The sequence below is a fragment of the Trachurus japonicus genome, chromosome 20 (genome assembly GCF_045865225.1).
Source record: "Trachurus japonicus isolate A0001 chromosome 20, Traja_1.0".
Taxonomy (NCBI): Eukaryota; Metazoa; Chordata; class Actinopteri; order Carangiformes; family Carangidae; genus Trachurus; species Trachurus japonicus.
In genome coordinates, this window is record NC_140926.1 from 13,558,270 (window position 1) to 13,570,547 (window position 12,278).

At 39.5% G+C, this 12,278-nt stretch overlaps 1 protein-coding gene across 1 annotated transcript; it reads right to left on the minus strand.

Moving 5' to 3' along the window:
• Positions 1 to 20: 20 nt before the first annotated feature.
• Positions 21 to 11,294, minus strand: sgk3 (serum/glucocorticoid regulated kinase family member 3). The gene is made up of 17 exons (XM_085763862.1): positions 11,001 to 11,294; positions 6,538 to 6,720; positions 6,324 to 6,407; positions 6,083 to 6,155; positions 5,889 to 5,964; positions 5,573 to 5,648; positions 5,191 to 5,240; positions 4,992 to 5,049; positions 4,572 to 4,655; positions 4,354 to 4,485; positions 3,615 to 3,727; positions 3,411 to 3,447; positions 2,842 to 2,928; positions 2,428 to 2,523; positions 1,502 to 1,657; positions 1,233 to 1,322; positions 21 to 707 (listed from the first exon to the last, which is right to left on the minus strand). Exons 2-17 carry the CDS (start codon positions 6,631 to 6,633, stop codon positions 537 to 539), a joined length of 1,479 nt encoding a protein of 492 aa, XP_085619988.1. The 5' UTR covers positions 6,634 to 6,720; positions 11,001 to 11,294; the 3' UTR covers positions 21 to 536.
• Between the last annotated feature and the right edge of the window lie 984 nt (positions 11,295 to 12,278).

The following is a 12,278-nucleotide window of genomic DNA, read 5'->3' on the forward strand; positions in this document are numbered from 1 at the left end:
AAAAAAATAAGAAAAAAACATTTCTTTTGTACAAATGTGACCTATAAACCAAAATGCTTAATTCAGTGGTCTCTCAAGTAATCCCTATTTCCAGCTTAGTTAGTATGAATAAGATACAAGTTTATTTTTTACAGAAATTACATGGACAAACACACTTCTGATCGAAAGTTATTTGAAGTCCAGTGAATTGTTCAAGTTTTTCAGAAAACTACTTATTAATGTCATTTCAGGGAGAAATTTAAGACTTTATAAAGGCTCCTTTCAGAAACCACCAGAAATTACATTATTATATAATGGTTGTCCTTAGTTCTTAAAAATATCATCTGTTATGTATATATATTTATATAAATACAAATAAGTAAAAAATAGATTTTTCTGGTGCTCTTTGTTGCAATCCAAATGTGTTTTAATTGCTGTTTCTTCTCAGCTGCGTGCTTTGGCTTCATAGAACAAGTTCGTCCATGGTATAAATGTATTCCCTTTCATCAAAAGAAGTTACAATGGTTAAGGCATTTGAAGATCTCATTGGGAATGTTTCATTGGAAAGAGTCATCAGAGGGTGGGGCATAAGAGAAGCCCAGGAAGGCATCGTCAGCCTCCATTACACTGGCATTGACTATGGAGTGTTCTTGAGACCAACCGACCGAGCAGGAGACCATCTCTTCTGTGAACTCTGGGTCGAAGTTTGAGATATCGGAGTAAGAGCTCTGTGAAAAAAAAAAAAGAAGAAGAAGAATGAATATGTGGGCCATATTATCGTTCATGTTACAAATACCAGACCATCTGCCGGTGTGTATTCGTAAAGACCATTCATTCGAAGGCACAAAACAACAATAAAGGTCTAGCATTTATCTTGATTTTATAAACCGCTGACAAACATATTGAAGCTCACTGAAATTATGAAATGTATTGCAACCAAAACACGAGGCAGAAAAGAGAAACAACGTTCCAAACATAACATCAAAGCAAGTTTAGAAGAATGTAAAAAAAAAAAAATAATCTGATGTAGCTGAAAGATGAAAAATTAATTCCAAGAATCTCAACTCATAGCAGATGAGGAGATCTGCAATCTATTAGTGACCAGATGTTACCATCATTCATTAGAACAGCAGAATGAATGAGTCCTTGCACACCCGCAAAGGTGTTTTCAGATATTCAGTGCAATTCCTCAGAATGCTGCATTGGATTTGCTGCATTTACTGGATATGTGCAAGTAAGGCAAAAATACTTACCACTCTGGGTATAAATGGGGGAGAGATCTTCTTTTGTTCAAGGTCATCCCAGTTGATGGAGGAGAAGAAGCTGTGTGCTTTGATCTCATTCTGCAAATGAAGAATACCAAAAAGACACGATTTTAAAGAGAAGCAAACTTTAGTGCCATAAAATTGTTACATGTGTGGTGTACACAGATCGTCCACCAGAGGGAGCTCCAAAGTGAGAAACTCTGCGGCACACACAGCATCTCTATTTGGATGGTTGCAAGTGCAACAATCCCACTTACAAAGTCATCCCTGGAACCCAGTCTTTGTGTGCCGTCTTTCTCCAGCAGGCCCTGGAGTATAGACCAGGCCGTGCTGGTTGCACCAGGACGCATTCCCAGTGGCTTGTGGAGGATGTTGTCATACATCTCATGTGTGTCCCTGCTGTAGAATGGCGGCTGGGGTATAAAAATAAAAGAGTGAGAAAAGAATCATTAGATAGTCCCATATGAGTCCAGTCCTTTTTGACCAGTTTGTCTAGTCTCCCTGTGTTTATGTCGATCAAAGGACACTTCCATAACGATCCTGCTAATGAGAAAAGGAGAGAGCTCTATGTCTTTTCATCAATGGCATCAGCCTATTTTACTGTCCAGGTACAAACCCACGTATTTTAAATGTTGCCTAGATGAAGGGTGGAACTGGATTTTCAAAAGTCAATAACCATCTCTCTGCTCTTTGAGGTGTTCAGAAGGAGCCAGCCTTGTTGTCGCTCCGCTAAAGGTCACTGTCAGGTCCCTGTACTCCTCTTCCTGCCTGTTCCTGATTCGCACCACAATAGCTGTGTCATCTGAGTATTTCAGGACATGGCGACACTCAGAGTGGTATTTAAAGTCCACCCTATACAAAGTAAACAGGAACAGAGCCAAAGGAGTCCCCAGTGGAGCCCCAGTGGTTGCTCAGTCACCGATGTCCCCGAGATACAGTTACACAACCTGAATAACTGTGGTCATCTTGTAAGGCACAATAGTACAATGCAATGCTCATGTAATAAACATACGGCACAATGAGGGGCTCGGACTTCTAGTACTACAGTTCACCAGATCATCCTGTTAAATCTAACAACTTTGCGTGCATAAGGCTGCCTATCAAAGAGAAAACAGAACTACTACTGTGTAGTTTACTGCAAAAAAGCAGTGTAGAGGGAATGGGAAATAAAGTAAAAACTCACCAAGCCAAAGAGCATTTCGTACAGCACTGAACCCAGGCACCACCAGTCCACTGTGTTATCATATGGCTGTTTCCTCAGGACCTCTGGAGCCAAGTACTGGTTGTTGGAGGGAAATATAATAATATAACATTAACTTTGACATTTTACTCCTGACTTAAAATACACCATCCAAATCTATTTCAATGACTGTTTTTGCTCGTTAAAACTTATTTTACTTTCTGTAAATAGTGGCTTGAATCCCACATATTCAGCAATGTGACAAGTTGGAATATGCTTCTACTTGTAAAATGATTAACCACACTTTCTCTCAAAAAGGCTGTTAATGATTGTTACTTTCTCACACTGAAGGTGAGACTGCTTTGAAACACCCTGTTGCAGCTACCTGACCTGAGATGTAAATAAATATACCCATACCTCAGGTGTTCCACAAAATGTACTGGTGGTGTCCGTCTGGGAAATGCCTTCCTTGCACAATCCAAAGTCTGTCAAAACGATATGCCCCTTTAAAGAGAAGGGCACAGGGACGGTTTTAGACAACGTGTGCCACACAAGCTGCTCATTATCCCCAGGGACTGAGGATTCTATTGTTGCCCAGGAATGTTGGCCGCAGCAGAGCTCAGTCAGTCCTATTCACCGTGTTTTTTTTGTTTTGTTTTTTTTTACTTTCTCAATAAGGCTAAGCAGGAAAATCATTAGTAAGAGCTAATCCAATCACACGCATTCTGTCCAGTTGGAACTGCAAATGACACCGTTGTCCACTGGCTGTCGAAGTATTCCTTGATAATAATTAAGTTTGCGCTGTGTGTACTGTATGTTATCCTTCTGTAATAAATATGCAACTGTTGCTCAGGTATTGTAGTTTCACCCATCTAAACAAGTACTTGTGAAAGTGAAAGTACTGGGCGCTGTGCCACTTAAGCATATTTTTCTGTAATTAACTATAATTACTATTATAGGTTAAAAAAAAAACCAGGAATACTCACTTCTTGGTCAAGGAGGATGTTTTCTGGCTTCAAGTCTCTGGAGAAAATGGACATAGATTAATTAATTTACATAATTATTACATCTGAATACATTCAAGCTCATTTATCTGTTATTTCAGACATTTTAAACTTGACAGTACCAATGTTTTATTTAGTGAACAAGAGATATCTTGTTTTGTCATTTTATATGAACCTCCATCATACCTGTAAACAATGTTGAGGGAGTGCAGATATCCCAGTGCACTTGCCATTTCAGCAATGTAGAATTTCGCTCTGGGCTCTGGAAATGTTCGCTCTTTTTGAAGATGGAAGAAAAGCTGAAATGAAAAAGTTTCAGGTATTTATAAAGGTATATAAAATATATGATACACATGTAAGATATAATATTACATATATAATAATTAGTCATATTTCTTGGCTTGAGTATTAGAAGTCTTGATCATTTTTGACCGACACAGTATAAAGACAGATGCACTACCATGACTCTTTCACTGAGTTGTTCATACTCGTCATTGTACCTTCATAAATATAACATCTACAGTTGTTAACACTGACACTTTGACTAGAAAATGGAAATGCTGATCTGATTTCTGTAGTCATCTCACTGAGAGAGGGAAGGGGCCGATTTACTTGGCTACAGATTGAAGTTAGTCACTCTTACACAGTCACACATGGCAGCTTTAAAGGGGCTAAGCACATTTGAACGACATGGACTGAGGAAGTCACACTCAGAGCCATTCTTTATTCAGAGTAATGCTACGACCTCTAATTAGGGTTTTAATACATAAAAGTATGTTGACTAGCCACAGTACAGTGTTGTTCTAAAGAACTGTATTCAAGCAGTTTAATACATATTTCCCATGTTACTGCCATTCTCAGCTTTTCTTGACCTTGTGACTCATTTCAATGTGACCACATTATTCATAAACCTGAAACAACTCACTTCTCCTCCATTGATGAAATCCAAGACGAAGTACAACTTGTCTGCGGTCTGGAAGGAATAATGAAGTCCAACTAGGAAGGGGTGTTTCACGTTTTTCAGCAGCACATTGCGCTCTGCCATGATGTGTTTTTGCTGATTTGAAAAAGGAGTCATTTAGTAAGAGACCGAAAATTCACACATGGGGACAAGGTCAAGGTCATATTTGATCGTAGAATTACCTCTTTTCTGTTGAGAATGACCTTTTTCTGTAAGACCTTGACTGCGTAATACTTTTCATCATGTTTCCATTTTGCGAGGAAAACCTGCATCACAAAGGAGAGGGATCACGTTGAACATTACAGCAACAGTGTAAAATAAAGAAATTCCCACTTTGATTCTCACTTCCTACACGAAGATACCAACTCATGCAGAACTAAAACTTGTTGCTACCTCAGAAGCCAAACAATACAGAACCACTTCAAATCAGTACTAAGTGTAAAGATAACAAAAACACATCATACCAGATTATAATGAAACTATTACAATAAGGAAAATGTTTTATCTATGTTTAAAGAGACACACATTTGCAAACTTGTGAGTTTTCACTCTGAGCTGAAAATAAAGTAACTGTACTTTCCAATGTTGCATTGTTCTCATACCTTCCCAAAACTCCCTTTTCCTATGACTTTTAAAAAGTCAAAGTCTGAGGGCTTGGCACTGAAACAAAATGACAACACATTCATTTCAAATGTCAAAATGTAAGTTATGCGATTACACAAACTAGAAAGTTTGAAATGATCTCTGAACACAGATGGCGGTCTGCTCTGGGCTAAAATTTGAAGTGTTTAAAAAACATACTGTGGATTTCCAGAGGGTCCCAGGTTAATGTTTCTGGAGGTAGAGTTGTTCTGTTAAACAACAGAGAAGATCAATATTAGCCACAAAAATGTAACTAAAGACTAAAACTGAGGCACACTCAGAACTGGTTCATGGACAAGAAATCCAGAAGTCCTGGATCTGAGAATTCACTCCCTCATCTGTGCTACAGTTACAGAATGAGTGGAATTTGGTTTTTGGCTGTGTTTATTTTGAGTAACAACTACTACTTGGGATACAGAGTAATGAAAGTGAAACAAAAACAGAAGAGAAGCTAACTCATGCATATCAATGTCAAAAGATTCACTAATCAGGGACATTAAACAATACATGAAATGAAAAGAAAAGAAAACTGGTTTCTCACTTTGTCATCTTCATCCTCAGAGGCATCTGAAAAGTTCTGCATTTTGTCCATCAGTAGAAAGGTTCTTACATCTGGACTGAAAGGTTTAAGAAAGACCACACAGTTGTGGAGAAACACAGCAGTGTCAGCAAGTAAAGCATGACCAAGCAGAGCTTTCTTCATTTTCTTAATCTCATTCAGTGTGAATGTGTGTCAAATGTGAATTGTGGCAAAACAGTTTTGGTCTATTTGGATTGTTGGATTCAGGAAATTGATGCCACTTATTTTACACACACACAGTGAGTCATATAATGACAGTGAGAACGCAAACACTTACTGGTTGCAAAGCTGAGGATGTGAGACGATTCGCTTGATGAACTCATGCAACCCTGCTCTTCTTTGCTTGATGAACTCTATTGAATGGATGCATTTTATGTGTTACACAAATGAAATCTAAAACACTGCACTTGAAGCAACAATTACACATCTTGCAAAAAAAAAAAAAGAGACAAACTGAGTATGAAGACTTACCGGGGTCAAAGTTATCCCCAAATATCCTCTTGGCTGGGATTTTCAAGTTCATAGAAGGAAACTGTTTTCTTAACTAAATTAAAAGCAGAGAGACCAAGAGAGAAAATTACATAAGGGCTAGGAAACATCTAAGGTCACGACTCACGAGTATATAATTATCCTAAATGTCAATGTGAGCAGCGGGACACAAAAGTCACTTTATATGCTATAAAAATCAAAATGCCTCTGTGCATCCACTCACTATGTTGTAGAGCTTGTCAAATTCTGCGTATCTTCTGAAGACAAACCACTCCTGTTGTCCAACAGAGACCATCACTTTGTAAACCTAAAAAAAAAACAGGGTGTCCATGTAAGCATAGGAGTACTATCAGATCCTACACTCATTGAATCATTCGTCAATTAAATTTTCTCAAACATACCAGTTGAATATGAATGAACTGAATATTTGCACACACCGTGTAACGCTTCCTCTTGTCCCTCTGCTCATTGTGGCAAGGTATGCTGACATTGGGGAGACTGGATTGCTCCTCCATCTTAGGGGCTGCTGGCATTCAAAGGTACAAGGTGATAAAAGTAAATGTGTCCTCCGGGACAGGACTTCAAGTATACAGCTGGCCCATCCCCATTCTGAGTCACTGCTGAAGAAGAGAAGAGAGAAGAGGTCACTGTTAGCCAGGAAGTGAAACTGCTGTTTGTCTCCCATCCACACGTAAACAGTCATCCCTCAGTGTTCATTTAAAAACAATCACTCATTTATTAACTGTACTTTTATGTTTTTATTGAGGGGATTTCGTCCATTAATCTGCCTCTTCTTCCTCACTAGTCACACAGATACAGCTGTGGTTGTTATTAGTACAAAAGAACACTTGGCCGACACTTGCTTGCCCACATGTGTGACATTTGGCTATTAGAAATGGCTCTGTTCCCTGTAAACACACAGAGCATTTCATTCAAATGAGTCGTTATAGTCTCATATGGAGTAATAACACTCTTTTCCTTTGTATTTTTATTTTTTACATCAACTATTTTTGACGTTGGTTTTGCGTTTCTAGTTGAATCCTTTTCAAGAGGTACTTGTTGCAAGAATGCACAGACAAGAACAGGAAGGTCAGTGAGCTGCAACATGTCAGTAGGCAGGCTCCCTCCTCCTGGGTAACCGACCATTTAACTCACTCCTTCCTCTGAGTGTGTGAACATCGCATCCTGTCACTCATATGATTACTCATTGCGAGAAAACACTTAAAAATACCTATAACATCACCGGACCTCTCTCTAGGGTTTTTCTTTTTTTTTTTTGCTAATGGCGATGATCATCGGTTTCCTGTGGGGGACATATCTGCACAGCCTCCTCCTCCACATGTATTCACTTCACATACCCTGTCACGTGTGAATGTATACACACACGCACACACAAACACACACACACTCTCTCTATTTCTCTCACACATGCTGGGTCTGTGGCATTTTAGCTTGTTCTGGTCCGTGGAAAGGTATTTTTAAATAACCTTCCGGGGGTCCTTTAAAGCTGGTGTTACACAATAGGTTAAGAGTAAAAAACCCCCGGAGCTGTTCTTCCCAACGTTTAAAGAGGGAAATCAAGCTAACTGCTGAGGAGACTCCTTCCCCAGACAACTGTTAACAAAAGGTCAAGACCTCACTTCCACGAGAATGAAGAAAAGGTGAAGCCTTCATCATTACGACGGCAGAGAGTCCAATAAGTCAATTACAGTCAGTTATAATTGATGGTTATCTCCTGTATTCTTCTTGCAACATGACAGAAAACTATGATATGTGCAGAAAATACAAAGCGCTGTGTGATCTGACCAGATCTCTGTTATGTAACGTCTGTTTCTTTTACAACAAAGCTCTTTGTCTGCTGCTCTGATTTGTCCATTGTTTGATGTTAGTGAGGTCAGCGTTGTTTGTTCTGTAGTTTTTTTGTCTGCTAACCACAATCGTTACTCTCACTGCTGTTTGCTCACAACACACGGAAAAACCTGCTTTTGCTCAACTTTCCCTCTCTGCATATTGATCCTGAATGCATCCTGCAGGGATAACTCATTCAGCTCACGTTGGGGTTAGGGAAGAGCAAAAGAGCAACCCTCTTTAAAATGCATGTGCGCTATCGGAGGGACCTTCATGGCCTCTTCATCACTAGCCCCTTTTTTCTCTTTCGCTTTTGTTCCTGCTCTTGACTTTCACTTTGCCAACTCTCACTTAGACAATGGTATTTACAATTTCCCTGGTGAAACTAGGGATAACATTCCTTTTTCTTTGAACAGGCTTAGTTGGCCTATCATCTTCGCAATTAACCAAAAAACTGTCTATGAAATGTAATCCTGTAATCCTTTGTTCACTAAAATGTGTTTTGCACCTTTTAACATTTTAATTTGTCCAATCCAAGGATATTCATTTCAAAATTATATAAAACAGATATATTCATTAAATCCTCATATTTGAGAATGAAATAGAAGACTTTTTTTTAAAGCATTTTGCATTCAGGAGAAATCACTGAATATCCTATTAAAACAGTTGATACACTACTGCTATAGGAAAAACAAGTCTGTCCCATCTACCAGCCACTTTGGGTGGATAGATCCTTTTTTTTGTTTTTAAAACCTGAAGTTTGTGCAACTTTGACTGGTGCACGCACAAAAAGAGTATGTGCTGCCTCACATATGGGGCTGCTTTTATGGTTAACTGACTCTCTACGTCACAGGGTAGGACCCGCTTTTTAACATTCCTGAAATACTTCTCTTCGAGGGGGAAATAACCTATGACCATCGCGTGTAATATTTTCATACTGCTCCTTTATATGGAACACCGCTGCTCACCCCACCCACAAACAGGCATTGTTATGTTTGTTATAAGGAGTGACAACAAAGCCTGGAAAGGCATAATGAGTATGAAAAGGAACAAGATTAATCTTGAGCATATTCCCTAACCGCAGTTTAAACCCAGCATCCTCTGCATTCATGCCACAACATGAATTAACTTGTGCTGACAGCCACAAATACGCCGGGCTACTACACGCGGATCAAAAATAGCTTTCTTCCTGCTTAGCTCAAACACACATCCTTGCCTGTGGATATCCTACAAGGATGTTGAACATACATTTTTTCTCTGTGTGTGTGGCTGCGCATCATGCGTGACAAGCACATTTAACAGGAAAACAAAGCAGAAGTCACCCCAGAATGGTAAATCCTTTGCGAAGGCTCAATCAGGCGTGCGTCTACTGATAAACACAGAGACAAGGCCCCATGCAAGCTGAAAGTGGTTAGTGGGGAAAACCACACAAAGGCCTGTTTTGAACAACACATAAAGAAGAAGACTACCTATTTCAGACATAAACTTTGTGGATAGGTTTAAGCTATACATAAATACCAATACATTACCTAATAATTACTGCTTTGGTAAATCATCAGTTGTGTGGGGGATAAAACGGAGGGTATCTCAATGTAATGTAACAGAGACAGATCTCTGATTGAGGAGGTGCAGCTGGAGACATGCGAGGGGCATGAACTCAAGTCAACCTCAGTACGTGCAAACACCCTCAGTATCTGGACAAATTCCTACCCTAACCTGACTGCCCAGACAGCTTACAGACATCCACAGTCAGCACACTGTGTTTCTGACTTCCCTTTTTGAAACGGGGTCTGCATCAGCTCGTGCACTGACAAAATAAACGGTTCATCAGCTGTAGAAAGTTAGAATTCAGAGAATGCAGGATGGCAGGGGCAAGGTTGGGCAAGGTTTAGCAAATTGTCTACACATTGGTCTACGTGCGAGATATGGATCAGTGTTGTTGGGTGTTTTTAAACTCCCACACCACAGCTATCACAGATGTGGAGCTAGCAGGATATGATTGAATCCATCTTGTCATCTTTCATAACTTGACAAAACTTGTCTTGTTATACAAAACAGGATCTTCAAAGCCAGTTGTTTCGTCCAAAGAACCAGCTGTGAGCCTCTCTCAACTCATAACAAATCATAAGAAAATTAAACAAATTTACACACTAGCAGAGTGAAAATATAGTAGAAAACTGAGGAGACAAAATCATGGCAATTGCACGTTTGCATTTGTCCCATTTGTTGTTCACATGCACATCATCCCACGAAATATTGGCGTGCCACTGGCCATACCACACAGCTGAATCAACATCCAACATGGGAATTCACTGACAGCCTATGAGGTCTGACACATCATTTCTACATTCACAGTACAATTAAATGGAAGTGGATAACATTTCCGCAGACCACAGCATTGAAAGGGTCTGACTTACTTCTGTTTTGTTTTGTTTTGTTTTGTTTAGTAGGCTGAGGCTCACTCATTTTGTGAGCTTTTTGAACGATTTTCACACGAGGTTATGTGTGCACTTACAACTATACAACTTTTTAAACCTCAACAAAGATCACGTGTGTTACAGGGGGGGAAAAAAGCCGAGCTTCTGCAATCCACGAGAGGAGGAAAAAATGAGCCAGAGTAGGGAGGAGCTGAACACACACACACTTACACATACACACACAGTCAAAATGAATACCAACACGCACACGAAATGAAAGATTTGACATGTTCCGGCAAGCTCACATGTGAAATATTAAGTGTAACCAACACAACAAAGCCTCTTAATTACACATCTGAAGTTGTTGTGGGTGCTACAGTGGCTAACTTGACTTTGTTTATACTTCGATTGAACTTCTGCTCAGTGTGGTAGTAGTATGGTCTCGGAGCAGTAAAAAAAAAAAGTTAAAGTTGTGTAATAATAGTATCTCAGACATTACTTTCATACGACGATGTTTTACTTTCATTATGAACACATCGTTTGCTAGGTAAATGTTACCCTACAGTTAGCCCGGGCGCTACGTAAGCAGCAAAGTGAGAACAAGGTAACTTAACGTTTACATGAACATCACGTACCTTACAGTATTTTGATGCGCTGTTCATCTATTTTCGTCCTTCCAGTGGGGATACTTCGCTCTACAACGTGTAAACTGCCGGCGAACCGAACATTTATCCCGTTTTTTTAGTTGGGACAAAAAGCCCCCACCCCACCCCCAGACCCCACGAACTTTTTGAGGGGTAATTACTTGCTGCCCAGAGGCGTCTGACAAGTGAGAGAAGCAGGAAACATCAGTCTTTCTTTCCTGGCCGTTGAAAGTTCCAATGAAATTTGTCACGGGACCTCACGGCCACTGTAACGGACGGAGAACACAGTACCGTACTTCCGGTGCGGCTTTTCAAAATAAAACCCGGGTAGACATGTGGTAAAGTGGCACAATGTTGCTTATAGATTCAGATTTAGCTCATCATTTATGGACAGGGCCGGCCCCTGGCATAAACACTCTATGCGGTTGTTTAGGGCCACAGCCGTTAGGTGGGGGGCCACATGATCAGAAAGGTACCGGGGTTCATTCAAGTCATTTGAACATCCTGAAGTGGACACGCACGCTATGAGCTTTATATGTAATTTGAAGTCAATATTCAGCTTCTTTTATCTCACATTTGAGACATTTGGTGGAAATAGAATGGCAGAATGACAACATTTGTGCTCAAAAAGCAATCTTACAAAATTTCATTTTAGACTTGTTTTCTACACTTACTGTATTCATATCCTATTTCAAGCACCAAAACAGTTCATTCTCATGACTGAAGGTGTGTTTTCACAAGGGATTTGAAATTTTTCAAAAAGCAGACCTCAAATTTCCAGCATTTGGCCTAAATTATTTCTTTATACAGTGTTCTAGGACAAATTGAAATTGGCCTCAGTGTGCTTACAGCGGAGGTTCTAATATTTAGACATAAAACACTTGAGTATTGTTACATCTGCAAGTATCTTAAAAAGATAAATTTAAGAAAATATGTAAAAGTCGAGAAAATGGCCTCAAACCTCAGAGGGGATAAGTCTGTATTCAGTTTTAACCAGTGATTTGGTGTTTGCGCTTAGAGTGCAAGGCCACAAACAAAAATCTTGTTTAGGGGCCACCAAAATCCTAGGGCCGGCCCTGTTTATGGATTTAAACTTTTTTTTTTAAATCTATTTTGTTTTTTTTAACTTATTCACTGCTCCTTGTGTCATGCTCATAACATGTTTTACAGTTATGTTACACTGGTATCTGATTTGAACCACAATCTGTGAGCTTGATTCCTTCATTTTGTTTTGCGTTTTGTCCTTTTAAATTGGGATTACCCTACTGC